General features: G+C 52.8%; 3 protein-coding genes across 10 annotated transcripts; 1 reads left to right on the forward strand and 2 right to left on the reverse strand.

The window, feature by feature from the left end:
- Window positions 1–16,169, reverse strand: NFKBID (NFKB inhibitor delta). 3 transcript variants are annotated; one of them, XM_008987776.5, is made up of 12 exons: window positions 16,071–16,169; window positions 14,342–14,445; window positions 14,088–14,148; window positions 13,319–13,536; window positions 12,582–12,772; window positions 12,395–12,500; window positions 12,061–12,207; window positions 11,873–11,924; window positions 11,641–11,789; window positions 7,521–7,637; window positions 7,038–7,202; window positions 4,466–5,422 (listed from the first exon to the last, which is right to left on the reverse strand). In XM_008987776.5, the coding sequence occupies exons 4-12, from the start codon at window positions 13,469–13,471 to the stop codon at window positions 5,369–5,371; spliced, it is 1,134 nt and encodes a 377-aa protein (XP_008986024.1). In that variant the 5' UTR covers window positions 13,472–13,536; window positions 14,088–14,148; window positions 14,342–14,445; window positions 16,071–16,169; the 3' UTR covers window positions 4,466–5,368. The 3 variants fall into 3 exon arrangements, with proteins under 3 accessions (XP_078215221.1, XP_008986024.1, XP_054106294.1); XM_054250319.2 differs by lacking the exon at window positions 16,071–16,169 and adding an exon at window positions 14,864–15,389; XM_078359095.1 differs by lacking the exons at window positions 4,466–5,422; window positions 16,071–16,169 and adding an exon at window positions 1–1,989 and having other exon boundaries at window positions 14,342–14,660.
- Window positions 15,571–20,407, forward strand: HCST (hematopoietic cell signal transducer). Of its 5 annotated transcripts, none has more exons than XM_035287502.3 (5): window positions 15,571–15,749; window positions 18,160–18,226; window positions 19,495–19,557; window positions 19,913–20,044; window positions 20,261–20,407. In XM_035287502.3, exons 2-5 carry the CDS (start codon window positions 18,184–18,186, stop codon window positions 20,299–20,301), a joined length of 279 nt encoding a protein of 92 aa, XP_035143393.1. In that variant the 5' UTR covers window positions 15,571–15,749; window positions 18,160–18,183; the 3' UTR covers window positions 20,302–20,407. The 5 variants fall into 5 exon arrangements, with proteins under 5 accessions (XP_035143393.1, XP_035143395.1, XP_035143394.1 ...); XM_035287504.3 differs by having other exon boundaries at window positions 19,495–19,518; XM_035287503.3 differs by lacking the exon at window positions 15,571–15,749 and having other exon boundaries at window positions 18,100–18,226; window positions 20,264–20,407.
- A 117-nt stretch (window positions 20,408–20,524) lies between these two features.
- TYROBP (transmembrane immune signaling adaptor TYROBP) lies at window positions 20,525–24,166 on the reverse strand. Of its 2 annotated transcripts, none has more exons than XM_008987772.6 (5): window positions 24,023–24,166; window positions 23,589–23,621; window positions 23,290–23,424; window positions 23,063–23,106; window positions 20,525–20,756 (listed from the first exon to the last, which is right to left on the reverse strand). In XM_008987772.6, the coding sequence occupies exons 1-5, from the start codon at window positions 24,081–24,083 to the stop codon at window positions 20,691–20,693; spliced, it is 339 nt and encodes a 112-aa protein (XP_008986020.1). In that variant the 5' UTR covers window positions 24,084–24,166; the 3' UTR covers window positions 20,525–20,690. The 2 variants fall into 2 exon arrangements, with proteins under 2 accessions (XP_008986020.1, XP_002762076.2); XM_002762030.8 differs by having other exon boundaries at window positions 23,063–23,109.
- Window positions 24,167–24,381: the final 215 nt, after the last annotated feature.

Below are 24,381 nucleotides of genomic sequence, written 5' to 3' on the forward strand. Positions count from 1 at the left end.
TAACACCATCTTTCTTTCTTTATTTTTTTGAGACAGAATTTCACTCCTGTTGCCCAGGCTGGAGTGCAATGGTGCTCAACCTTGGCTCACTACAACCTCTGCCTCCCGGGTTCAAGCGATTTTCCTAAGTAGCTGGAGTTACAGGTGCCCGCCACCATGCCTGGCTAATTTTTTGTAATTTTTTTGGGGGGAGAGACGGAGTCTTGCTCTGTTGCCCAGGCTGACCTCGCTCAGCCTATTTATTACAGGTGTGAGTCAGTAATTTGTTAAAGAAATAGGCTGACCTCGCTCAGGGAGGGAGGGAGGGAACTAGAAAGAGAGAAGAATGCTGTAGATAGAGGGAGATGCAGAGAAAGGAGCACATGAGTGATGGAAGGAGTTTAGATGGGACTGTATTTCTACCACTAGGTATCTTTTGGAAGTCACAGTTTTCAGAATAGAGCCCTCATTTTATGTTTAGCTAGTTCTGGAGACTTCAGGGAAGTCTCAGAGGGCAAGAGAAAAGGGAGTTGTGATGGCCCCTAGATAGCCAGTCCACAGAGTCTAACAAAACATGTATGATCTCATGCAATCCTCAAATAATCATGTGTTTTTAAGAAGCAATCATTATTATTCCCACTTGAAAAATAAGAAACCAAGGCCTAGAGGAGTTAAGTAACTTTTCCTAAAACCACTCTGTTACTAAGGCTGGAGGTGGGCATGGGACTTGAAGTCGCTCCATCTGACTCCACCATGCTGAACTGTCTTCAAGTGAAGGCCAATGGGTGTGATTTATTTATTATTACGAATAAAAATAAATCTATTTATTATTACGAATAATAAATAAATCTATTCATTCTGATTTATTTATTTATTATTTTTGAGACAGAATCTCACTCTGTCGCCCAGGCCGGAGTGCAGTAGCACAATCTTGGTCATTGTAACCTCCACTCCCTGTGTTCAAATAGGTCTCTTGCCTCAGCCTCCCAAGTAGCTGGGATTACAGGTGTATGCCACCACCCTTGGCTAATTTTTGTATTTTTAGTAGAGACAGGGTTTTGCCACGTTGCTCAGGCTGGTCTCGAACTCCTAGCATCTAAGTGACCCGCCCACCTCAGCCTCCCAAAGTGCTGGGATTACAGGTGTGAGCCACCGTGAGTGACCTATTCATTCTTGTTCCCATACTTTCATACCAGGCTAGGGGAATTTGAAAGAATTCTACAAGCCAATCCTGAGTCATGGTGTTGATCCCAACTCCATATGCTTGGCAGAGACTGTGATTTGTGCTGCCCTCTAGGGGAAGTATGGAAGGAGTAAAGGAACTGCCCAGAAGCTCCGGGACAAAGAAGCTGGCTGTTCTAAGGCTCTAAGAGAAAGCAGCTGGGAGTAGCAGTCCTCAAAATTCCACTGCCAACAAAAACAACTGGTATGGGCTGGCCATGCCAGAAGCAATGATCCAGATCCCCTCTAGCAGTGCCAGTCACAGCCAGCACCAGAGAACAGGAGGTGTCTATGAGAATTGCTCAGAAGTCTTTAACCCTCTCCAACCTACCAGTGAGTTATGGTCACCCTTGATATTTCAGATGGGGTTGTAGAATGGGGTGTGGTAGGGACAGGAGAGGGGAGAGGAAGGTAGAGAACATCCTAAGAAGAGTGAAATAAATGGGAAGGGAGAGAGGTTCAGCAACTCTGAGCAAAAGTCTAGACCTCAGATTCTTGACCAGGAGCAAACAGACCCCTGAAAGATACTTGAGGAGGAGCAAACTCACTCTTGAAAGACAGTAACACATCAACATACAAACTTTTGGTCTGGAGGGATGGCCTCTTAGCCCTCTCCTTCTGTATTTAAAGAAAGAGAAGTCCAGTTAGCCTGGTGGGTGGTACATACCTGTAATCCCAGCGACTTGTGAGGTTGAGGCTGGAGAATCACTTGAAACTGGAAGGTGGAAGTTGCAGTCAGCCAAGATCGCGCCACTACACTACAGCCTGGGCAACAGAGTGAGACCCAGTCTAAAAAAAAAAAAAGAAAAGAAAGAGAAGTCCAGAAAAATTAAATAATTTATCTGACTCAGCTAGGTAAAGACAAAGTCTGAATTAGAGTACAGAATTGAATTCGAGACAGGCTTGAGGTCTAGTAGATTTTCCTCCACTACCCTCGGTGCTATTTTCTTTGTGTAGCTATAGGATTAGTAAAAAATTACATCGAGTGGCCATGGCCATTTCTCACACTTGAATAATACTCATCACTTCCCTCACGTGAAAAGAACAAATAAAGGTCCTTTTAAAAGGGCTTTTAAAAGCTTCATCTATGGATAGTGATTTGTAAAAATTTAGGATTTGTAAAAAAATTACTGGCTCACACCTGTAATAAATAGGCTGACCTCACTCCCCGAGGTCAGCCTATTTATTACAGGTGTGAGCCAGTAATTTGTTAAATAAATAGGCTGAAAATTGCCTGTGGGTTCAAGCAATTTTCCTCCCTCAGCCTCCCAGATAGCTGGGACTACAGGAGCCCACCACCATGCCCCACTAATTTTTGTATTTTTAGTAAAGATAGAGTTTCACCGTGTTGACCAGGCTGGTCTTGAACTCCTGACCTTGTGAGCTGCCTGGCTTGGCCTCCCAAAGTGGTAGGATTACAGGCGTGAGGCACCTCACTGGGCTCCCAGATAACTCTGTCCCCCAATATTCAGACCCTTGTGTAATGCCTCCCACACTGATCTGGGATCAATGGCATGTCAACGCGCATGATACAAGCAGGGGCTTGTCCCCTTGGATCTCTCCCTTTTTGAGCCGCTGAGCCACCACTTGAAGTGAAGAGATCCACCTGCCCTCCTGGACCACATGGAGAGACTCTTGGTTCACTCCTGGAAGCTCTAATATTTCAGCCAAGCTATCAAGCATGTGAGTGAAGTTGTCTTGGATTTCCTGCCTCGGCCTCAGGTTAACTGCAGCCACGTAAGGAACCAAAGAGAGACAGCAGAACAGCCAGCTGATCCCAGCCTAGAGTACAGTCAGAAACAATTAAGAGGGGCTGGGAGCCATGGCTCATGCCTTAAATCCCAGCACTTTGGGAGCCTGAGGCGGGAGGATAATTTGAGGTCAGGGGTTCGAGACCAGCCTGGCCAACATGTTGTAAACCCATCTCTACTAAAAAATGCAAAAATTAGAATTAGCCAGGCGTGGTGGCAGTTGCCTGTAATCCCAGCTACTCAGGAGACTGAGGCAGGAGAATCACTTGAACCCGGGAGGCAGAGGTTGCAGTGAGCTGAGATTGTGCCGTTGCACTCTAGCCTGGACAACTGAACAAGACTCCGTCCCCCACCCCGGCCCCCCCACCCCCATCGCCAAGAAAAAAAAAAACAATTAAGAAGGTGTTGGTTTAAGCCTTAAGTTTTGGGGCAGAGACACTGGCCGGAGGACTGGAGTGTGCTAATAATACATACATTTGTGGTCCATGAAAGGTTCCTAGCTGCAGGGGCTATGATGGGTCTGAGGGTTTTCTGGGATGGTGGCTCCTTGGGTGAATATTGCAGAAGCCAGAGCAGAGGCTGTCGACCAAGTATGAGAATGGTGTTTGGGTTTTTTGGGGGGTTTTTTGTATATATTTTTTGAGACAGTCTTGTTGCGCTGTTGCCCAGGCTGGAGTGCAGTGGCACAATCTCAGCTCACTGCAACTTCTACCTCCAGGTAGAAGCGATGCTTATGCCTCAGCCTCCTAAGTAGCTGATAGTACAGGTGCACACCACCATGCCTGGCTAATTTTTGTATTTTTAGTAGAGATGAGTTTTTGCCTGGTCTTGAACTCCTGACCTCAGGTGATCTGTCCGCCTCGGCCTCCCAAAGTGCTGGAATCATAAGCATGAGCCACCACACCTGGCTGAGAATGGGTTTTGTGGAGGTCTTAGTTTGGGTTTCTCCAAAAGTAGCCACCAAGGGAAGGATGGGGGGAAGTTCATTTGGACGGGATGGAGAACATTGGTAGGGGAGGAAAAGACACCACAGAAGGGAGAGAAGCCTATAGAGGGTATTGTATCAAAGCCTGAACCACTGTGGGGAACCACAGTGATTCATCCACTGGGGAACTCTGGGAGTCCACATAGGCCATGCACTTCCAAGTTAGCCCAACAGACAGGTGGGGGACCATCTCCTATGGGTAACGGGTTGAGGGCTGCTGGAGTCAGAAGAGGGCAAGAACTTCCTGCTTTTCAACTTTTGCCATGCTCGTATCCAGGGCAGAGCCACACCAGTGTTCTGAGACTGCCCAAAGGCTGGCCTCAAACTCCTGGACTCAAGTGATCTTCATGCCTTGGCCTCCCAAAAGTCTTGCTTGTGTCACCAGGGTGAGGGTGACGGGCTATGGACTTGGCACTCATGGTGGCTGCTACATCCTCCCCACTCAGGTACATTCATCCCAACATGACCCCTCCGCGGGCATCACAGCCATTCCCCTGCACCAGTGCCCCCAGAGATCAGACGACAATAGTTCTAGTCCAAATTGAGTTTAATTTTCTTTTTTTGTTTTGAGACAGTGTCTTGATCTGTTGCCCAGGCTGGAGTGCAGTGGTGCAATCTCAGTTCACTGCAACCTCCGCCTCCTGGGTTCAAGCAGTTCTCCTGCCTCAGCCTCCCAAGTAGCTGGGACTACAGGTGTGCGCCACCATGTCTGGCTAATTTTTTTTTTGTATTTTTGGTGGAGACAGGGCTTCACCATGTTGGCCAAGCTGGTCCCAAACTCCTGACCTCAAGTGATCCACCCACCTCGGCCTCCCAGAGTGCTAGGATTACAGGCATGAGCCACCGCACTCGGCCCAAATTGAATTTAATAAAGAGCTTGAGTGATGCTCAGATTAGGGAGGGAGTGACTGAGAATGCTGGGGTCTGGAACGGGGCCTAGCTGAATTCTGAATCAGAGAGCAGTGGGACCTGAGGGTCCCTCATGTCTCAGGGTGAGGATCTGAAGGATGTGGGTCCCTGGGAGGGCGAGGAGGCCATCGTAGGAGCCTTACTGAGATGGTAATGGGATGCCCCAAGCACCATGGAGGGGATTACATCTGGGTCTCTGGGAACAGAGCTGAGTTGGGGAGAGAACCTGAAAGATCACAGTGGGGAAGGGACGAGGGGCGCAGGGTGTTTCACAGAAACAATCAAGGGGCCTCGATTTCACAGAAGTCATTAAGAGGGCTCCTTGTGGGTGGAAGAGGGGTATCACAGCACCCCAAATATTGGGGACTGTTCACCTTCCTGCAGCCATTCTGGGGTTTTAATGTAAGACCCTAATGGCAGGATATTCCACATACATTATCATGGATTTGCAACATTAGCATACGCTGGCTGTCCCGCAGGACGGTGGGGACTGGAAAATCAGTCCAGGGTCTGGGCTTGAGTCCTAAGAGGACAGGCCTGGCGGCGCCACACGGCTCCTCTTCAACAGCTGCCGGAGCTGTAGACAAGGCAAGGCAGGGAGAGCAGTCTGTCAGATTGGAAAGAGAGGTGGGGAAGGCACGCCACACGGAGGGAGGGGCTGGAGAAGAGAGGCTGAGTGGGGCCCGTTGGATTTGAAGATCAGAGGTCTGGAGTCGAGATTTTGGAAGAGCCAGGTGCAGTGGCTCAGGCCTGTAATGCCAGCAATTTGGGAGGCTAAGGTGGGCAAATCACCTGAGGTCAGGATTTCGAGACCAGCCTGGCCAACATGGTGAAACCCCGTCTCTACTAAAAATACGAAAATTGGCTGGGCGTCATGGTGCACAGCTGTAATCCCAGCTACTGGGGAGGCTGAGGCAGGAGAACAGCTTGAACCCTGGAGGCGGAGGTTGCAGTGAGCTGAGACTGCACCACTGTACTCCAGCCTAGGCAAAAGATCCTGAACCCAGGAGGTAGAGTGTGCAGATTCACTCAGTAAGCCAAGATTGACTCACTGCACTCCAGCCTGGGTGATAGAGATTTGGGAAGGAGGCTGGGCGTGATGGTTCATGCCTGTGATCCCAACAGTTTGGGAGGCCAAGATGGGAGGATCACTTGAAGCCAGGAGTTTGAGACCAGCGTGGGCAACATAGTGAGACCCCATCTCTTAAAAAAAAAAATTAGCTGGGTGTGTTGGTGCCTGCCTGTAGTACCAGCTACTGGGGAGGCTGAGGCAGGAGGATCCCTTGAGCCCAGGAGTTCAACTGCAGTGAGCTGTGATCACACCACTGCACTCCAGCCTAGGCAACAGAGCAAGACCCTGCCTCAAAAACAAAAAATAAAAATAACAGTATAAGACCAGCATGGTGGCTCACACCTGTAATCCCAACACTTTGGGAGGCCGAGGTGGGCGGATCATGAGGTCAAGAAATCGAGACCAGCCTGGCCAACAGGGTGAAATGCCATCTCTACTAAAAATACAAAAGTTGGCTAGGCATGGTGGCGATGCCTATAGTCCCAGCTAGTTGGGAGGCTGAGGCAAGAGAATCGCTTGAACCCAGGAGGCGGAGGTTGCTGTGAGCTGAGAATCGCACCATGCACTTCAGCCTGGCAGCAGATGGAGACTCTGTCTCAAAAAAAAAAAAACATAAATAAAAAAATAAAGATGTGGAAAGGAGGTCAAGGCCTGAGTCCACACACTGAGAAAGGGTCAGGAAGCAGGCCTACGGTAAAGGGAAAGGGGCTGCCAGTTGGGGGTTCCCACCTGGGAGTGAGGATTGAAAGGGAATTGAAGGGAACAACAGGTAAGAGGCCAAAAGTCACATCTGAGGTCAGGACCCAAGGCTAGGGGCAAAGAGTAGGAGGTCACACTTGGGGATCAAAGATCACACCTTGAGGTCAAGCGAGATTCAGGGTTGGGAGTACAGGTCACACTTTGAGGTCAGGTTTGGGGTAGAGATCAGAGAAGTCACCATTCCGGGGTAAAGGATGAAACACTGAGGTCAGAGGTCACATTAGAAAGTCAGAGTTGTGTGAGGGTTGAAGTCACCTTCCGTGATTAGAAGTCATTCTCTGAAAGTGAGCATTGGGTAGGGCAGGGAGGCCAATCCCGCTAGCTCAGAGCCTCTCCGCAGGCAGGCTCAGGGCTTACTCACCCCCTCAGGGCCCGGCCCAGGCCGCAGCAAGTGAACGGGCTGCTCATTCTCCAGGTTTCGCAGTGTGGGGTCTGCCCCAGCTGCCAACAGGTGCCGAACGATGGCCTCCTGGGCCGGCCCAGGGGGAAGGGCAGCTGCCATGTGAAGCGCCGTGTTCCCATGGGCCTGGAACAGCAAGGGAAGGGCTGATGGGGATCTGGGCTTAGCTTGCCCAGGCCTCTAAACTGCACTTCAGTTCCTGCCTTGTCCATGTCTTACACTTGTCCCTTCACATCCCAGACCTCCCCTGGCCACGGCCATGGTGCATGCATCCCTGTGTCCACAGCCTACACATTCCGGGGCAATCTACACTGCTTCGTACACATTCCCCCGCAGATCCCACACATCGTCCCCTCCACATCCATAGCCCACAGGACCCATAACATCCCACTTCCCCCTCTACCGTATCCCACACAATCTGCACTTCCCAGCTCCGGCCCCCACCTTCATGTTGACAAAGGTCCGCAGGTCTCCCCGGGGCAACTCCAGCAGCAGCTGAACCAGAGTGGGGTTGGCAGCCTGCACAGCCAAGTGCAGAACTGTCTTGTTGCTCTTGATCTCCTGTGGGGAGGGGAATGGCAGAGGTCAGGCCCAGCCTCACACCCAGACACCCTCCCACAGAATCCAGGAGCCTTTAGAGACCCTGGACCTTGGCAGGGTGAGGTGGCTCAGGCCTGCAATCCCAGCACTTTGGGAGGCTGAAGAAGAAGGATCACTTGAGGCCAGGAGCTCAAGACCAGCCTGGACAACACAGCAAGACCTCATCTCTACAAAAAATAGAAAAATTAGCCAAGCATGGTGGTGCACATGTGTAGTCCCAGCTGCTTGGGAGGCTGAGGCAGGAGGATCATTTGAGCCTAGGAGTTCGAGGCTGCAGTGGGCCATGACCACACCACTGCACTCCAGCATGGATGACAGAGTAACACGCTGTCTCAAAAAAAAAAGATGCTGGCCCTCCTCTGCAAGCCCCACCAAGAGTGCCTTATTCAGTTGTATGTGTTGTGCACTGCACAACACCATATCTCAGGGTGTACCATTCACACCATACACCTCCCAGAACTGTACATTCTTATGAAAATTTCCCACCAAAGTGTCTGAGAAAGAGACTCCTTTTCTCCAGGTTAGCAACTGCCCTGGCTACCCGCATCCATTAAACACATTAAACTGAATCTGTCCCACAGAGACTGTACTTTATCTACAAGCACAGGAGCTGCCAACATTAATCTGTGGACTAGCTAATATTGCAATACTGCACCACAATATCGAGCTGTTCCCATCATATTTGGAGGAAAATAAAAGACATTTTTGAAAATGAAAACTTTTTATGTGTCTGTAAGGAGTTTGTAATGATAATGAACATTAAACATTTTATGTGCTCATAACGGGAAAACCACCTAGTTTGCTCATCCAAAAAATGATGAAGACTAAACCAAATCTCTAGATTAAGAGTGATTTGAGGCCGGGCGTGGTGGCTCACACCTGTAATCCCAGCACTTTGGGAGGCTGAGGCGGGCAGATCACGAGGTCAAGAGATCAAGACTGTCCTGGCCAACATGGTGAAACTGTCTCTACTAAAAATACAAAAATTAGCTGGGCATGGTGGGGCACGCCTGTAGTCCCAGCTAGTCTGGAGACTGAGGTAGGAAAATCCCTTGAGCCTGAGAGGCAGGCAGATCACGAGGTCAAGAGATCAAGACCATCCTGGCCAACATGGTGAAACTGTCTCTACTAAAAATACAAAAATTAGCTGGGCATGGTGGGGCATGCCTGTAGTCCCAGCTAGTCGGGAGACTGAGGCAGGAGAATCCCTTGAGCCTGGGAGGCAGAAGTTGCAGTGAGCCGAGATTGTGCCACTGCACTCCAGCCTGGCCTGGTGACAGAGTGAGATTCCTTCTCAATTAAAAAAAAAAAAAAGTGATTTGAAAAGATATAACACCATAATATGTGTGCTTATTTGGATCTTGATTTTTTTAATGAAAAAAATTATTTTATACCCAAAAGTAAATTGACTACAGCCAGGATATTTAGTATTACAACATAATCTTTAATTTTTTAAAGACAGAATAATGATATTGAGGTTTAAAAAATTCTTTTTTTTTGGAAGGGCAAGGGGGCTCATGCCTGTAATCCCAGTACTTTGGGAGGCCAAGGCGGGTGGATCACTTGAAGTCAAGAGTTCGAGACCAGCCCGGCCAACATGGTGAAACCCTGTCTCTACAAAAAATACAAAAATTAGCCAGGCGTGGTGGCACGTGCCTATAATCCCAGCTACTCGGGAGGCTGAGGCACAGGGATCGCCTGAACCTGGGAGGCAGAGGCTGCAGTGAGCCAGAATTGCACCACTGCACTCCAGCCTGGGCAACAGAATGAGATCCTGTCTCAAAATAAAAAGTTATTTTTTTGTTTGTTTTTTGAGACAGGGTCTCACTCTGCTGCCCAGGCTGGGGTATAGTGGTGTGACCACAGCTCACTGCAACTTCAACCTACAGGGCTCGAGTGATCCTCCTACCTTAGCCATCCAAAGCACTGGAATTGCAGGAAAATAGTTATCTTTTATTATTATTATTATTGTTGTTGTTGTTGTTGAGAGACAGGGTCTCACTCTGTTACCCAGGCTTGAGTGCAGTGGCAAAATGATGGCTCACTGCAGCCTTGACCTCCCCGGGTTCAGGTGATCCTCCCACCTCAGCCTCCTGAGCACCTGGGACCACAGGCACATGCCACCATGCCCAGCTAATTTTTGTGCTTTTTTTGGTAGAGATGGGGGTCTCCTTATGTTGCCCAGGCTGATCTCAAACTCCTGAGCACAAGCAATCCGCCCACCTAGGCCTCCCAAAGTGCTTGGATTACAGGCCTGAGCCACTGCACCCAGCCATCTTTTATTATTTTTAAAAAAATTTGTTATTATTACTAAAAGTACAAAAATTATCGGAGTGTGATGGCATACGACTGTAGTCCCAGCTACTTGGGAGGCTTGGGCAGGAGAATCACTTGAACCCAGGAGGTTGCAGTGAGCTGAGATTGCACCACTGCACTCCAGCCTGCGTGAGAGAGCAAGACTCCATCTCAAAAAAAAATTTTTTACTTGTGCTTTTTTCAGAGAAATACTCCTTGATGTTTGAGTTCTCCCAGAACCCTACCACACAGTTAATTCTTCTTCTTCACTGTTTCTCGCTCAACTTAAATGTAATTTCCTCCGAACGACTGTCACAGGAAAGGAACAGAACATAATTAAAAGCTAGGTTCTAAAGTCAGACTACCTAGGTTCTAATCCCCTCTCTGACACTCACGAACTGTAAGATTTTTTAGGTTGGTCGTAGTGGCTCACACCTGTAATCCCAGCATTTTCCAAGGCAGAGGTGGGAAGATTGCTTGAGCTCAGGAGTTTGAGACCAGCCTGGCCAACATAGTTAGACCCCACCTCTACAAAAAATTAGCCAGGCATGGTAGTGCATGCCTGTGATCACAGCTACTTGGGAGGCTGAGGTGGGAGGATCACTTAAGCTCACAAGGTCAGGACTGCAGTAAGCTGTGATCATGCCACTGCACTGCAGCCTAAGTAACAGAGCAAGACCCTGTCTCAAAAAGATTTTTGTGGTCGGGCATGGTGGCTCACACCTGTAATCCCAGCACTTTGGGAGGCTAAGGCAGGCGGATAACCTGAGGTCGGGAGTTCGAGACCAGCCTGACCAACATGGTGATACCCCATCTTTACTAAAAATACAAAATTAGCAGGGCATGATGACACATGCCTATAATCCCAGCTACTCGGGAGGCTGAGGCAGAAGAATCGCTTGAACCTGGGAGGCAGAGGTTGCAGTGAGCCAAGATCACACCACTGCACTCCAGCCTGGGCAACAAGAGGGAAGCTGTCTCAAAAAAAAAAAAAAAAAAAAGATTTTTGATTTCCCATGCCTCAGTTTCCTTATCAGTAAAATAGAGAAAATAGAGTGCACATGTCAAGCAAGGGGTGTTTGTGAGGTTTCAGTAAGCTGATCAATGAAACTCAGTGCTTGATGAATGAATAGTCAGTGCTTGATAACACACCCTAAGGTCAGTAATATTCCCAGTTAACAACTAGGGGCTGGGTGAGGTGGCTTACACCTGTAATCCCAACACTCTGGGAGGCCAAGTAGGGAGGATCATTTGAGGTAACAAGTTTGAGACTAGCCTGGCCAACACGATGAAACTCCATCTCTACTCAAAATAAAAAACTTTTAAAAATTAGCCAGGTGTGGTGGCACACGCCTATAGTCTGAGCTAGTCAAGAGGCTAAGGCAGGAGAATCACTTGAACCTGGAAGGCAGAGGCTGCCGTGAGCCGAGACTGCACCACTTCACTCTAGCCTGGGTGACTCAGTGAGACCCTATCTCAAAAAACAAAAAAAACCCCAATAAACAAAGAAAAAAACAAAAACTCCTAAGGCACAGAGAAGTGAAGTAATTTGCTGAAGGGCACACAGCAAGGAAGAGGCAAAGTCAGCATCTGTCTGGAGCTCCCAGCCTTCCAGGCGGCCCCATCCCATACAATCTCCCAGGGACTGACCGCCCACATCCCAGCTCACCTGGCTGGTGTGATTAGCACCCATTTGCAGCAACATGTGGACACAATTCAGCCTGTCTCGGGCCTGCATGCTCAGCACCCGGGGACAGAGGTCGGAAGGGCGCATAGCAACGTTAAGGGCCAGGATGGCTGTGTGGAGTGGGGTGAGGCCTGCAGAATGGAGAGAGTGAGGGACCTGCATCTGCTGCACCCACCCCGCCCAGCCACACCAGCCCTGCCCACACCCAACTTACCCTCAAAGTCTCTGGCTTCCAGGTCAACCTGAACCCCTGAGTTAAGCACAGCCTGGGAGGAAGAGAAGTTGGAGTGCTGGGTAAGGGTCTCCTTTGGCCTCCCGGCTGTGAAAGCCAAAATCTGGGCAACCAGTCTACCCTCAGATGACTCCCCCCGCCCCCCCCCACCGCCTGCCAGCTGGGCATACCAACAGAACTCCTGGGAGCCCGTAGGTAGCGGCCACGTGCAAGACTGAACGTCCCTGATGGTCAGTGGTGTTGGGCTCTGCTCCCAGGTTCAGCAGATCTTCCACAATCAGGGGCTGGTTGGCAGCAGCTGCCACCAGGAGAGGGGTCTGCAGGTCACAGGAGAGGTCAGGCTGGGCCCCTGGTTCCCTCCCGTTGGAAAACCAGGCTCCCAGCCTCATCTCCCCTCAGACCCAGGAGCTCAGCCCCCATTCCTCTCTTGTCTAGGATTCAGGGGTCCAGGCCCCTGGCTCCCTCCTCCTCTGAACCCAGGAGCATTCAGGCCCCAGGCCTCACCTTGCCCTTATGCTCACGAATGTCAAGACGTCGGTACACCTGGAGCACCTCAGCCGCAGCGTACGCCGCCCATCGCAGCCCCCGGGCCGCAAACAGGTGCAGGAGCCTGAGGACGGGTGGGGGACAGCCATGAGAACAGCCCCCACCAAGCCAAGAGTCTGCAGACAAACCCGCCCCCTATACTCACGTGTCCCCCTCCTCATCCTGGGCCAGCAGCTGCTGTGGCCCCAAAGCCAGCATGTGAGCTCGGGCTGCCTCCAGTGATGGTCCAGGGACCACAGAGGGGAACTGAGGGGGTCCTGAAGGGAGTGCAGAAACTCTCCAGGGTCCCGCCTGTGGCAGGGAAGATCCTGCATAGAGCCGGGTGTCCTGGGGGTCCTGAGGGGTGCAGGTGGTGGAGAGAGCCAGTCAGCTGAGAACTCCCCCATCCCAAACCACCACACAGTCACATCTGCATGCAGAGCCCCTGGGTATCCCATCTGTGCCAAGTGACCTCGGACTTTTAGGCCTCAGTTTTGCCCACCTGGAAAAGGGGATTTTTTTTTTCCAAGACAGTCTCACTCTGTCACCCAGGCTGGAGTGCAGCGGTGTGATCTCCACTCACTGCAACCTCTACCTCCTGGGTTCAAGCAATTCTCCTGCCTCAGCCTCCGGAGTAGCTAGGATTACAAGCGACTGCCACCACACCCAGCTAATTTTTGTATTTTTAGTTTCACCATGTTGGCCAGGCTGGTCTCAAACTCCTGACCTCAAGTGATCCACTTGCCTCAGCCTCCCCAAGCGCTGGGATTATAGGCATGAGCCACCACGCCCAGCCTAGGAAAGGCGACCGTAACCGAGCTCCAGACACCCCAGAATACTACAGGAGCACAACTTCGAATTTTTAGGGGCCCTTCAGCATCCTGTACCCACTCTGTATCTCACCTCCATGCCCTGGGGAAATGGGCACGGCTGCCCTGGGTCCGAGGGTGGGTAGAAGTCGGGAGGCAGGAAACTTTCGGCAGCAGGAGCAGGGCAAGAGTAAGAGCTGTCTGCGTAGGCAGCATGCGTGTTGGGATCCCAGTCTGGAAAGCCCATGGGGGGACCCAGGCTGCTAACTCCAGAACCCACAGTCTCCGGGTGTGCTGGGAAAGGAGGGTGGCCTGCATGTAAAAGGAGGGGCAGGGGCAGGTCTGGTTACTACAGTTGGGGACGTCACAGCGAGGACTAGAGGGCCTGGTGTTTCCCAAGGTATTCCTGGGACACCAAGAGCCCAGGACCAGGCCTCCTAGCACACTCAAAAGGCTGGAGACTGGGTCCTGGGGTTCTGTAGGATGCATAGAACCTAGAAAATCAGACTGTTACTGAGTTACAGCAAGAATGAGGGCCTACCAGCCTGGGTCACATAGCCAGACCCTGTTGCTACAAAAATGTTTTAAATTAGCTGAGAAGGTGGCATCACCTGTGGTCCCAGCTACTTGGGAAGCTGAGGCAGGAGGATCACTCAAACCCAGGAGGTTGAGGCTACAGTGAGTTAGACAGCACCACTGCACTCCAGTGCCGGGGCAATAGAGTGAGATCCCGTCTCAAAAAAAAAAAAAAAAGGGGGAAGAATGAGGGCCTGACTCCTAGGTGTCCCAAAGTTCTGAGAGCTGGAATGTCTGAATCCCTTAGGGAAGGGGGACAGAGAGGCCCAGGAGCTGAGAGAACTTACTAGTCACAGCCTCATTCGCAGATGGGGTCAGGGGCTGCGCTGGAGAAGGGAGAAATTGTCCCTGTAGAGACAAAAACAAAAAGGAACCCTGGTGACTTTATCTGGCAGATTCCTCCGGGTCTGATCCAGACCTATGGGCCATTTAGGTCAGGGCCACCCCGATTATCAGCTGGCAGATTATCAGCTGGCAAGCCGCTGAGTCCCTGCAGAACAGCATGGGGGTACTCCTGAGAGCTGTCGCTCCCTCCCCTCACCTGCACCCCGCCAGCGTCGGGCTGCTGCTGCTGGCGGCGCCTCTGCTCTTCCAGAAGCTTCTTCACAGTCTGCGTTGGACAGTGGTTGCGCTCACCCCTACTCACTGTGCGGGAGAGGAGGAGCGGAAGTCATCAGGGTCCTTAAGTCTACTAAATGCGGCGGGGGTGGCGCGGGGGGAGTGGGTTTGGGCGCCCTCCTTGCCCTCCCGCGCGGAAAAACTGGCAGTAGATGCCGCCTGACACCTGCAAAGCCATTAGAAGATGGGGGTGGGGCGTCCGCCTCCTCCATTTCCTTCCTTCTGCTTCGCACTTTCCCTCTGACCCAACTTTCCACCAGCGTCGCGGAAAGTGGGGAAAGGGGAGGAGGGAACCCCTCTGCAGCAACCACCCCACTTCCGCAAAAAAATTCCACCCCCAGATATCCCAGTTTTGAAGCCAGCGGGTTGGTGGGGTGCGGGTGCCAGGCGTCACTCCCTGACGTACATTCAGGTTCCCAACATCTTTCTGCTCTAGAATCTATACCTCTAGAAATCAGGAGTCCCCAGCACCACTCCCCGAGGAATGTCGAGAAGTCAAAGGCCGCACAAGGGGCCTGGCTCAGTGGCTCTTGCCTGTAATCCCAGCACTTTGGGAGGCCGAGGCGGACGCATCTCCTGAGATCAGGGGTTGGAGACCAGCCTGGCCAACATATTGAAATCCCGTCTCTACTAAAACTATAAAAATTAACCAGGCGTGCTGGCGGGAGCCTGTAATCCCAGTTACTCAGGAGGCTGAGGTAGGAGAATCACTTGAACCCAGAAGGCAGAGGTTGAGGTTGCAGCGAGCGAGATCGCGCCACTACACTCCAGCCGGGGCGACAGAAAGAGACTCTATTCAAAAAACAAAGTCCCACTCGTACTATCTCTTCTTCAGGTCCCAGGAGTCTGGACCCTCAGTTCCCTCCTCTCTAGGATTTGGGAGCCCTGGGTCCCAAACTCCCTCCCACGACCCAGAAAGGCAAGACCCTCAACCTTCCGCGCCCGGGTTCCGGCGGAGGAAGGGTTAACCCGGGATTGCGGTGGGGCGGGAGGGGGCGGCTCGGAAACCGCCCGGACGCAGCGCGCTGACGCCAAGGCGTTCGCGCAAGGGAATCTTCCATTCTCCCCTTCCCCCCTCTTTCACCCCAGGTGTCCTGCTCCGAGGCGGGGAGCGCGGCCGTGCGTGGCGTTAGTGGAATCCCCGCGAAAGGGGAATTCCTGCTCAGCCCCGCACGAGTGGAGATCCGAAAATCCAAGGGCGGGGCCCAGGCAGGGTCACCGTCAGCATTGACCCTAAGGCCAGGCTCCGGACCCTTCCCCACCGAGACCCTCGCCGATTTTAAGCAACGACGCCCCCCAGCACTCAGTCCGGGAGCCCGCCCCCTTCTAGGGTGATTATCAGCTGCCAGCAACCCCCAGCACCTCCAAGGACCCAGGCAGGGGTCCAGCCTCCCAGCCCTTTCACCCTCGGGGACCCGCGATCCTGGATCCCCAGTGCCCTGCGCCCCCAGGACCCATAAGTCCGTGATCCCAACCGCCCCTTCGTCACGATCCAGGAGTCCGGGACCCCTCCTCCTCCAAACACCGGAGATCCTCACTCTCCGGACCCAGGACTGACTCTCCAGCTCTGTCCCTCGGGAGCTCAGGAGTCTTTCGATCCTCAGCTCCTCACGTTCTTAGGAGGCCGAGCGCGCCTTACCCGCACCCATTACCTCGGGGATTCCGTGGCGCGGATTGCGGGCCCCCAGGGCCGCGGCCTCGGCGCTGCGCCAGCCTCGCTGTTTCCCCCGCGGAGCCGCCGCCGGGTCCCCGATCTTCGGTCCGCTACCCGCGAGTTTTTAAACTAGGGGTTCTGGCACCACCCAGTCCTGGGCAGGGCCCGCCCACAGACCTGGGAGTCCCCGAGTCGCGCTAGGGCCAACGCAGCCCTTGAGTGGGCGGGGCGGACTCGGGAGGCGGACTCCAGAGTCCCTGGAGAAGGAGGGACCTGGGGTCCCGACCTTTGGTCTGAAGCAGCCTAGGATACTGGGCTCCAAGAGGAGGGGGACACTGGGGCGTGGGGGGGATGCTGGAATTTATTTTGTTTTGTTTTTGAGGAGTCTCTGTCGCCAGGCTGGAGCGCAATGGCGCTATGTCGGCTCATTGCAACTTCAGCCTCCTCGCCTCCTCCGTTCAAGCGATTCTCCTGCCTCACCCTCCCCAGTTAGCTGGGTCCGCCACCACACCGGCTAATTTTTGTATTTTTAGTAGAGATGGAGTTTCACCATGTTGGCCAGGCTGGTCTCCAACTCCTGACCTCAGATGACCTACCGGCCTTGGCCTCCCAAAGTGCTGGGATGACAGGATTGAGCCATAGCACCTGGCTGGGGCCTGGATTTCTGAGTCTCTGTCCAAGGGGGTGCTGACTGCTTTGTTTCCTGGGTCCTGCCCACGGAGGTAGGGGTAGGAGCAGGGAGATTATTACTGGGTCCGGAGTGAGGGGGGTACTGGGGGTTAGACTCCCAGCGGGAGGGCCTGTGGGTAAGGGTAAAGGGTGTGGCTCAACTTCTCCCTCTCCCCTACATGACCCTTTTCAGAGGTCTGGTTTCATTTTCTCACCCATCATTTAAAATAATTGATTGCAGCAGAGGAGGCATTTTGCTGCGTGTTGGGAACTAAGCAGGCAGGAATTCCCAGCCCTGGAGCTGACATTCCAGTGGGAGGCCACCTTCAGTTTCACTTGGTGACCTTTCACAGCACTGACCACGTGGGCCCTATTCCTCCCCTGCTTGCTTGCCTTTCTTTCTTTCTCTTTCTTTCTTTCCTTCTCTCTCTCTCTCTCTTTCTTTCTCTTTCTTGACAAGGTCTCACTGTCACCCAGGCTGGAGTGCAGTGGCAACACCTCAGGTCTTTTCAACCTCCACCTGCCTCAGTCCCGAGTAGCTGGGATTATAGGCGCCCGACACCAAGCCCGGGTAACTTTTCTATTTTTGTAGAGATGGGGTTTCACGGCATCACGTTTGCTTGAACTCCTGACTTCAGGTGAACCTCCCGCCTTGGCCTCCCAAAGTGCTGGGATTACAGGCATGAGCCACCTCGGCAGCCTCTCCCCTGCTTTCAAGATGCCAGGTTCTCCGGGGTCTCCTCCCTTACTCCCTCCTCCTTCTCCATTTCCCTGGCAAGTTTCCTCCCCTTTCCCCATTCAGTGTGTGTTGGGATGGGGGCGGAATCCTGTCTGCACTCACTTCCTTGGTGATCTCACCCAGGCTTGGCTTTCAATACCATCCATAAGCCATCAAGCCCCAAATTTACATTTCTAGACCAGCCTTATCCCTTGAACTCCTAAATGCAGTGAGGTCATTCAGCATCTCCACAGGGAGATTATCAGGCATTTCCAACTCCCCGTGTCCAAACCTCGGCACTTTCCCCGAAAACCCACTTCCCCTCCTTTCTTCTCTGCCAATGGACGCTCCATCTTCTCAGCGTTTCGGGCCAGAAGGCTCGGCTGTCCTGGATCCCTCTCAAACACCCACATCCACTTCATCAGTAAATGTTGTTGGCCCTACCTTCAAAATATTTCCAGATCTCCCTAGCCAGCACACCCTGGGCCACCTGTCATTCCCACTGGGACCAGCACAGCAGCCTCCCTGGTCTCTCTGACCCTCCCCCTGAGTTAGTTCACCAAAGGCAACAACACAGACACCCCCTCAACACGCACAGGAAGTAGATGGCCTTGACACCAGCAGGGTGACATCCGCTATTGCTACTTCTCTGCTCCCTCACGGTTCCTCGGGACTTCTCTGGACCACAATCCTCTGCCAGACCTCTGCCAGACCCCAGCCCACCATGGTCCTTCTGGGTCACATCCTCTTCCTGCTTTTGCTCCCAGGTAGAGCCAGTGGTTACAGGGGATGGTAGGCTGAGTGTTTGTGAGAGGGGTGCTTGGGTGACGTCGCAGGGATGGGTGCTGAAAGTGGGGTTCTTCTCCCTGTGCCCCTTCCCTTCTGGGAAATCCATTTGGCTTCAGGGCCTAGGTCCTTGGGGGTGGGAGGAGGTAAGACAGGGAGTTTTTTTGTTTGCTTGTTCTATTTATTTATTTATTTATTTTTATTGTTTTGGAGACAGAGTCTCCCTGTGTCACCCAGGCTGGAGTGCAATGGCATGATCTCAGCTCACTGCAACCTCAGCCTCCGGGGTACAAGCTATTCTCCTGCCTCAGCCTCCTAGGTAGCTGAGATTATAGGTGTGTGCCACAACAACCAGCTAATTTTTTGTATTTTTAGTAGAGCCGGGTTTCACCATGTTGGCCAGGCTGGTCTTGAACTCCTGACTTTGTGATCCACCTGCCTCAGCCTCCCAAAGTGTTGGGATTACAGGAGTAAGCCATGGTGTCCGGCCTGTTTTTGTTTTTTTGAGACGGAGTCTTGCTCCGTTGCCCAGATCGTGCAGTGGCACGATCTCAGCTCACTGTAGCTTCTGCCTCCCAGGTTCAAGCGATTCTCCTGCCTCAGCCTCCCAAGTAGCTGGGACTACAGGCATGCACCACCATGCTCACCTAATTTTTGTATTTTTAGTACAGATGTGGTTTCACCATGTTGGCCAGGATGGTCTCAATCTCCTGACCTCATGATCTGCCCAGCGTGGCCTCCCAAAGTGCTGGAATTACAGGCATGAGCCACCGCACCCAGCCAAGGCAGGGAGTTCTAGAGGAGCTGCCTGTGAGTGCCCCCTTCTCATGGGCGGGTCTCTGCTGCCACTTCTGATTTCTTGTCACTCTCTGTGTCTCTGGGAGTTCCCTTCCCATGTGACCCTGTTCCATCTCCTTTCCTTCCCTACATCCTATTTTTTGCTTTGTTTTGAGATGGGGTCTCGCTGTTGTCCAGGCTGGAATGCAGTGCCGCAATCACGACTCAAGTGATCCTCCCACCTCAGCCTCCAGAGTAGCTGGGATTACAAGCGCAAACCACCATGTCCAGTTAATTTTTGTATTGCAGAGACAGGGTCTCACTATGTCTCCGAGGCTTGTCTCAAACTCCTGGGCTCAAGTGATCTTCCTGCCTCGGCTTCCCAAAGTGCTGGGATGACAAGTGTGAGCCACTGTGCCCAGCTGTTTCAGGGACCTTCTCTCCACCCTCAACCCCCTCTCTCTTTCCACAGTGGCTGCAGCTCAAACGACCCCAGGTGAGAGATCACTCCTTGACTTTTACCCCGGCACTTCAGGTATTGTGTCCATCCCAGAAACCAGAGGCTCTCAGAACACCCCAGTGGCTCTCAGGTCACTATCTCACCGCCAGTCCCTGAATCAGAGAATCTGTGTCCCTCTCCGAGTCCCAGAATCAGTGACCCCCAGCCTCTTTTTAGGAGTACCCCATGTGCCCACCGCACGGTCCCAAGGGTCCTGGGGCACCCCAGGCTCTCTGCATCTCGGTCTCCCCTTTCATTCCCCAATCGCAACCCCAGGGAACGAACGTGGGACCCGCCCCCTCAGAGGAACTTCCTCTCCTCCCTGTGGCCAAAACACAGCCCCAGAACGCAGAACCTGAGCTGTCTCCCCGTCCCGGCCCCCACTCTCCAGGCTCCTGTTCCGGATGTGGGCCCCTCTCTCTGCCGCTCCTGGCAGGCCTCGTGGCGGCTGATGCGGTGGTATCACTGCTCATCGTCGGGGCGGTGTTCCTGTGCGCCCGCCCACGCCGCAGCCCCGCCCAAGGTGAGGGCAGGAATGGGAGGGGCCTGGAGGGTGCGCGGTGTCCCTAGGGAGGGGGTCCCAGGGAGGGGACCCTTGGGGAAGCCCTGGAGGAGGTGCTGGGGAAACCCTGGGGGAGGTGCCTGGGGGAGCCCCTGAGGCAAGCCCTGAAGCAGGGGGTCCCTAAGGAAGTGAATATGTGGGTGGTCAGGCTTCATGCTTTCTCTCCCCTATCCCCAGAAGATGGCAAAGTCTACATCAACATGCCGGGCAGGGGCTGACCCCCCTGCAGCTTGGACCTTTGCTTCTGACCCTCTCATCCTGAATGGTGTGTGGTGGCACAGGAACCTCCCGCCCAACTTTTGGGTTGAAATAAAGCAATTGAAATACCTGTAATTGTATTCTTCCTCAAAGAACCCTCCTCCCATGAACTGTTTCTGGATCCAAGACCCCCTCAGGACCCCACATGTCCCCATCCCATCAGCCCTAGGATCTGGCATCATGTTTCTGCGCTTGATGTTTATTTGGGGGCAGTACTGGGGAGAGGTCTGGTCTCTTAGGGACGGCACTCTGTGGGTCGGTATGGCGGTAGGAGTTGGAATGAGTTGCCAGGTAAGCTTCAGGAATGGCTGGATCCAGGTATCAGGTTGCTGACTGTCATGATTCGGGCTCATTTGTAATACGGCCTCTGTGTGTTGAGGTCACTGTAGACATCCGATCTCTGACCCTGGAGCTCCTAAAGGGATGGGGGCCATCAGTGGAAAGGATCCATCAAATAAAATTCAGCCTTCTGCCAGTGCCCTACAAGGCCCCTGGCAGCTTCTTCAGCCTTAGAGCCATGGAAGAGATCTGGATTTTATTCAAGCGCATTCAATGGGCCCCTTCTCCTCTGGCTCACCAGTGCGCCCCAACCTCAGGGCCAGTGGATGTGCTGATCCCTCTGCCTGAAACTCTGTTCCCCTAGATCTCCTCTGCCTTCAAGTCTCAGCTCACGTCACCGCCTCAGGGAGGCATTTCTCAATTTCCCCTCTGTAGTTTCTTCCCCCCATACTCCAGCCAGTCACAAAAAGCTGTTTATTTCCTTTACCCTGCTTCCCCAAATGATTGTATTTGTTCATTTGCTTCAAGTTTGTCTTAACTAGGATAGAAACTCTGTCACTGATAGAAACTCTAGCACTTGTAGGTGCTGGACGTAGCCACAGAAAGAATGAATACATTCGGGTAACACTCTGTCCTAAAATTTCAGTTACTGCCACCAGTGACTGGAAAGGCCCCTCAGTCTTCCGGCTATCACAGAGCCAACCCTGAGATTCTTAGACTTCACAAAGAAACTTTATCCACAAGTGAGACAAATGGGCAAAGCTGGTTGCAGACAATATATTAGACTTCACACAGCAGAGTTCACGCTTGGGTGTGGGGAGGATCTATGCGGCCCCCAGGGGCAGGCCTCTCACAGAAACCCTAAAATCATATGTAATGACGTCTGGGTGTGCATTTTTCAGGGGAGAGGTCTTGGAGGATCTCATGACCCCCCAAAGGGCTAAGAAGAAACACTGACAGAGAGGGGGACAGATGTGTAGATTCTCTTGTCTACACCATAGTTTTTAAAAAGAGCTTCAGCCAGGCATGGTGACTCTTGCCTGTAATCCTAGCACTTTGGGAGACCGAGGTAATGGATCTCTTGAGCCCAGGAGTTCAGGACAAACCTGGGCAACATAGCAAGAACCTAGATCTACTTTTTTTTTTTTTTTGAGATGGAGTCTCGCTCTGTCACCAGGCTGGAGTGCAATGGCATGATATCGGCTCACAGCAACCTCCACTTCCCGGGTTCAAACAATTCTCCTATTTCAGCTTCCTGAGTAGCTGGGATTACAGGCTTACACCACCAAGCTCAGCTAATTTTTGTATTCTTAGTAGAGATGAGGTTTCTCCATGTTGGCCAGGATGGTCTCGATCTCCTGACCTCACGATCCACCCACCTTGGCCTCCCAAAGTGCTGGGACTACAGGCGTGAGACACCATACCTGGCCTCTACTTTAAAAAAAAAAAAAATTAGGCTGAATGTGGTGGCTTACGCCTGTAATTCCAACACTTTGGGAAGACAAGGCAGGCGGATCATGAGGTCAGGAATTTGAGACCAGTGAATTTGGCCAACATAGTGAAACCCTGTCTCTACTAAAAATACAAAAATGGGCCGGGTGTGGTGGCACATGCCTGTAATCCCAGCTACTCAGGAGGCTGCAGCCAGAGAGGCTGAGACTGAGGCCTGAACCAGGGAGGCAGAGGTTGCAGTGAGCTGAGACCATGCCATTGCACTCCAACCTGGGTGACAGAGTGAGACTTCTTCTCAGAAAAAAAGAAAAGAAAGAATGAAGAGCTTCAAGAATACTCAACCAGCATGGCTGCTCCTGCCTGTAATCCCAGGATTTTTGGAAGCTGAGGCAGGAGGATCACTTGAATCATTTGAGACCAGGAGTTGGAGATCAGCCTGAGCAACATAGTGAGACCCCTGTCTTATTTCTTCAAATAAAAAAAAATTTTTAATTAACGTTTTTTGTTTTTTTTTTTGAGACAAAGTCTTGCTCTGTCACCCAGGCTGGAGTGCAGTGGCATGATCTTGGCTCACTGCAACCTCCGCCTCCCGGGTTCAAGCAATTCTCCTACCTCAACCTCCCGAGTAGCTGGGATTACAGGCTCCCGCCACCATGCCCAGCTAATTTTAGTATTTTTAGTCGAGTTAGAGTTGGCCAGGCTGGTCTCAAACTCCTGACCTCAGGTGATCCACCTGCCTCGGCCTCCCAAAGTGCTGGAATTACAGACATGAGCCACCACGCCCAGCCAGTCTTCACACATTTTAAGCTGACCATAGGCTTGTGGTCAATCATTCAGCCCAGTTTCAGACAGATGCCCTGTGTGCCTTCAAGGTTCGGGAGTGCTTTAAGGAGAGTGGCTTTGAGGTCCCTATGATGGCATGAAGGAGAATCTGGGGCAGACATCCCCAGGCAGGAGTGAGATGTGAGGAGGGCAGTCTGGTTTTCTCACCTGATAAGGCGACTCGGTCTCAGTGATACGCTGTTTCCGGGTGGCTGCTGGAGGTGAGGGGTGTCGGGGCGCAGAGAAAGGCAGAGTGGTGAGCTGGGGTTGTTTTGTCGTTTCCAAATCAGCACCTCCATTACCATCCCTTTGGATGTTTGGGATCTGGGACCTTACTCAACCCCCCTCCTGGATCCAGGCACATCCTCAGGTTTTCTCCTGCCAGCCCCACTCACCCTCTGAAGCCCCTCGCCCTCGAGGGACCAGCCGGCCCAGGAAGTACACGGCCAGGGCAATAAGCACTGTCAGCACCAGGTCCCCCAGCACAATCCCCGCCAGCACGCCCGGGCTCACCGTGGAGCAGCTGCATTCTATGGCACAGGGGTCAGGAGAGGTCAGCATGTGTGCACTGGGAATAGTGGGGAGCAGGTCAGCGGGCAGTGGGGTGGGGGAGAGGTTTGGAAAGGGTGAGTGAGGGACAGAGACAGGGAGGTCTTTGGGAGGTAGGGAGAGGGACTGCTGGGTCTAGGCCTACCGCTCTGGGCCTGGGCCTGGACAGGACAGAGACCTGAGGAGTAAAAAGAAGGTAAACTGAGACACAGAGCTATGATGGGGGTAGGGGGACAAGTTTAGAAGCCGGGGAGGGTGGATCCTGACAGCCAGGAGGTTAGCAAGGGGGAGAGTGGGCCTGGCAGGACTCGGGGGCTGGTGTCTGGGCCACCAGAATGTGTGTGTTACTGCTGCACAACTTGTCCTGTGGGGACACCCTTAGATGTCCCCTCCTCCCCCTTGCTTGTAGTGGAGGGCAAATCTTGGGGGCTCAGGCTCTGGGAGAAAGCCACAGGCTCTGGGAGGCTGGGGACCTGCTCCCGTCCCAACACCCCGTTTTGGTTCTCTCATTCCACCCTGCTATCTGCCCTGTCCCAAGCTGAGCCCAGGGACAGGCAGCCACGGAAGCCCCCAACTCACCTCCCACGGCTAGCAGGAGAGGCAGGAGCAAGAGCCTGCTGCAGGGTTCAAGGCCCCCCATGAAGCCGGATGCCGCTGGACACCACAGTGTAAGGGCCGGTGGGATGCGCGGCGCAGCGTCCAGCCAAGTGAAGGAGGAAGTCTGAGGTGGGTGGTGGCAGAAGGGAGGAGGGGACAGGGGAGGAGGAGAGACAGAAACAAAACCCAAGAAAGAAACAGGCCCAGTCACCCAGGGGCCATGCCCCAGCTCTCCCGACCAACAACTGGACATGAAGGGCAAAGGGTACATGAAGTGCAAACTTGACTCCACCCACAAAGGGGATCAGACATCGTCTTAACAGGAGGGTCAGTGCATGACC

This window comes from Callithrix jacchus, chromosome 22 (genome assembly GCF_049354715.1).
Source record: "Callithrix jacchus isolate 240 chromosome 22, calJac240_pri, whole genome shotgun sequence".
In the NCBI taxonomy this organism is placed as follows: domain Eukaryota; kingdom Metazoa; phylum Chordata; class Mammalia; order Primates; family Cebidae; genus Callithrix; species Callithrix jacchus.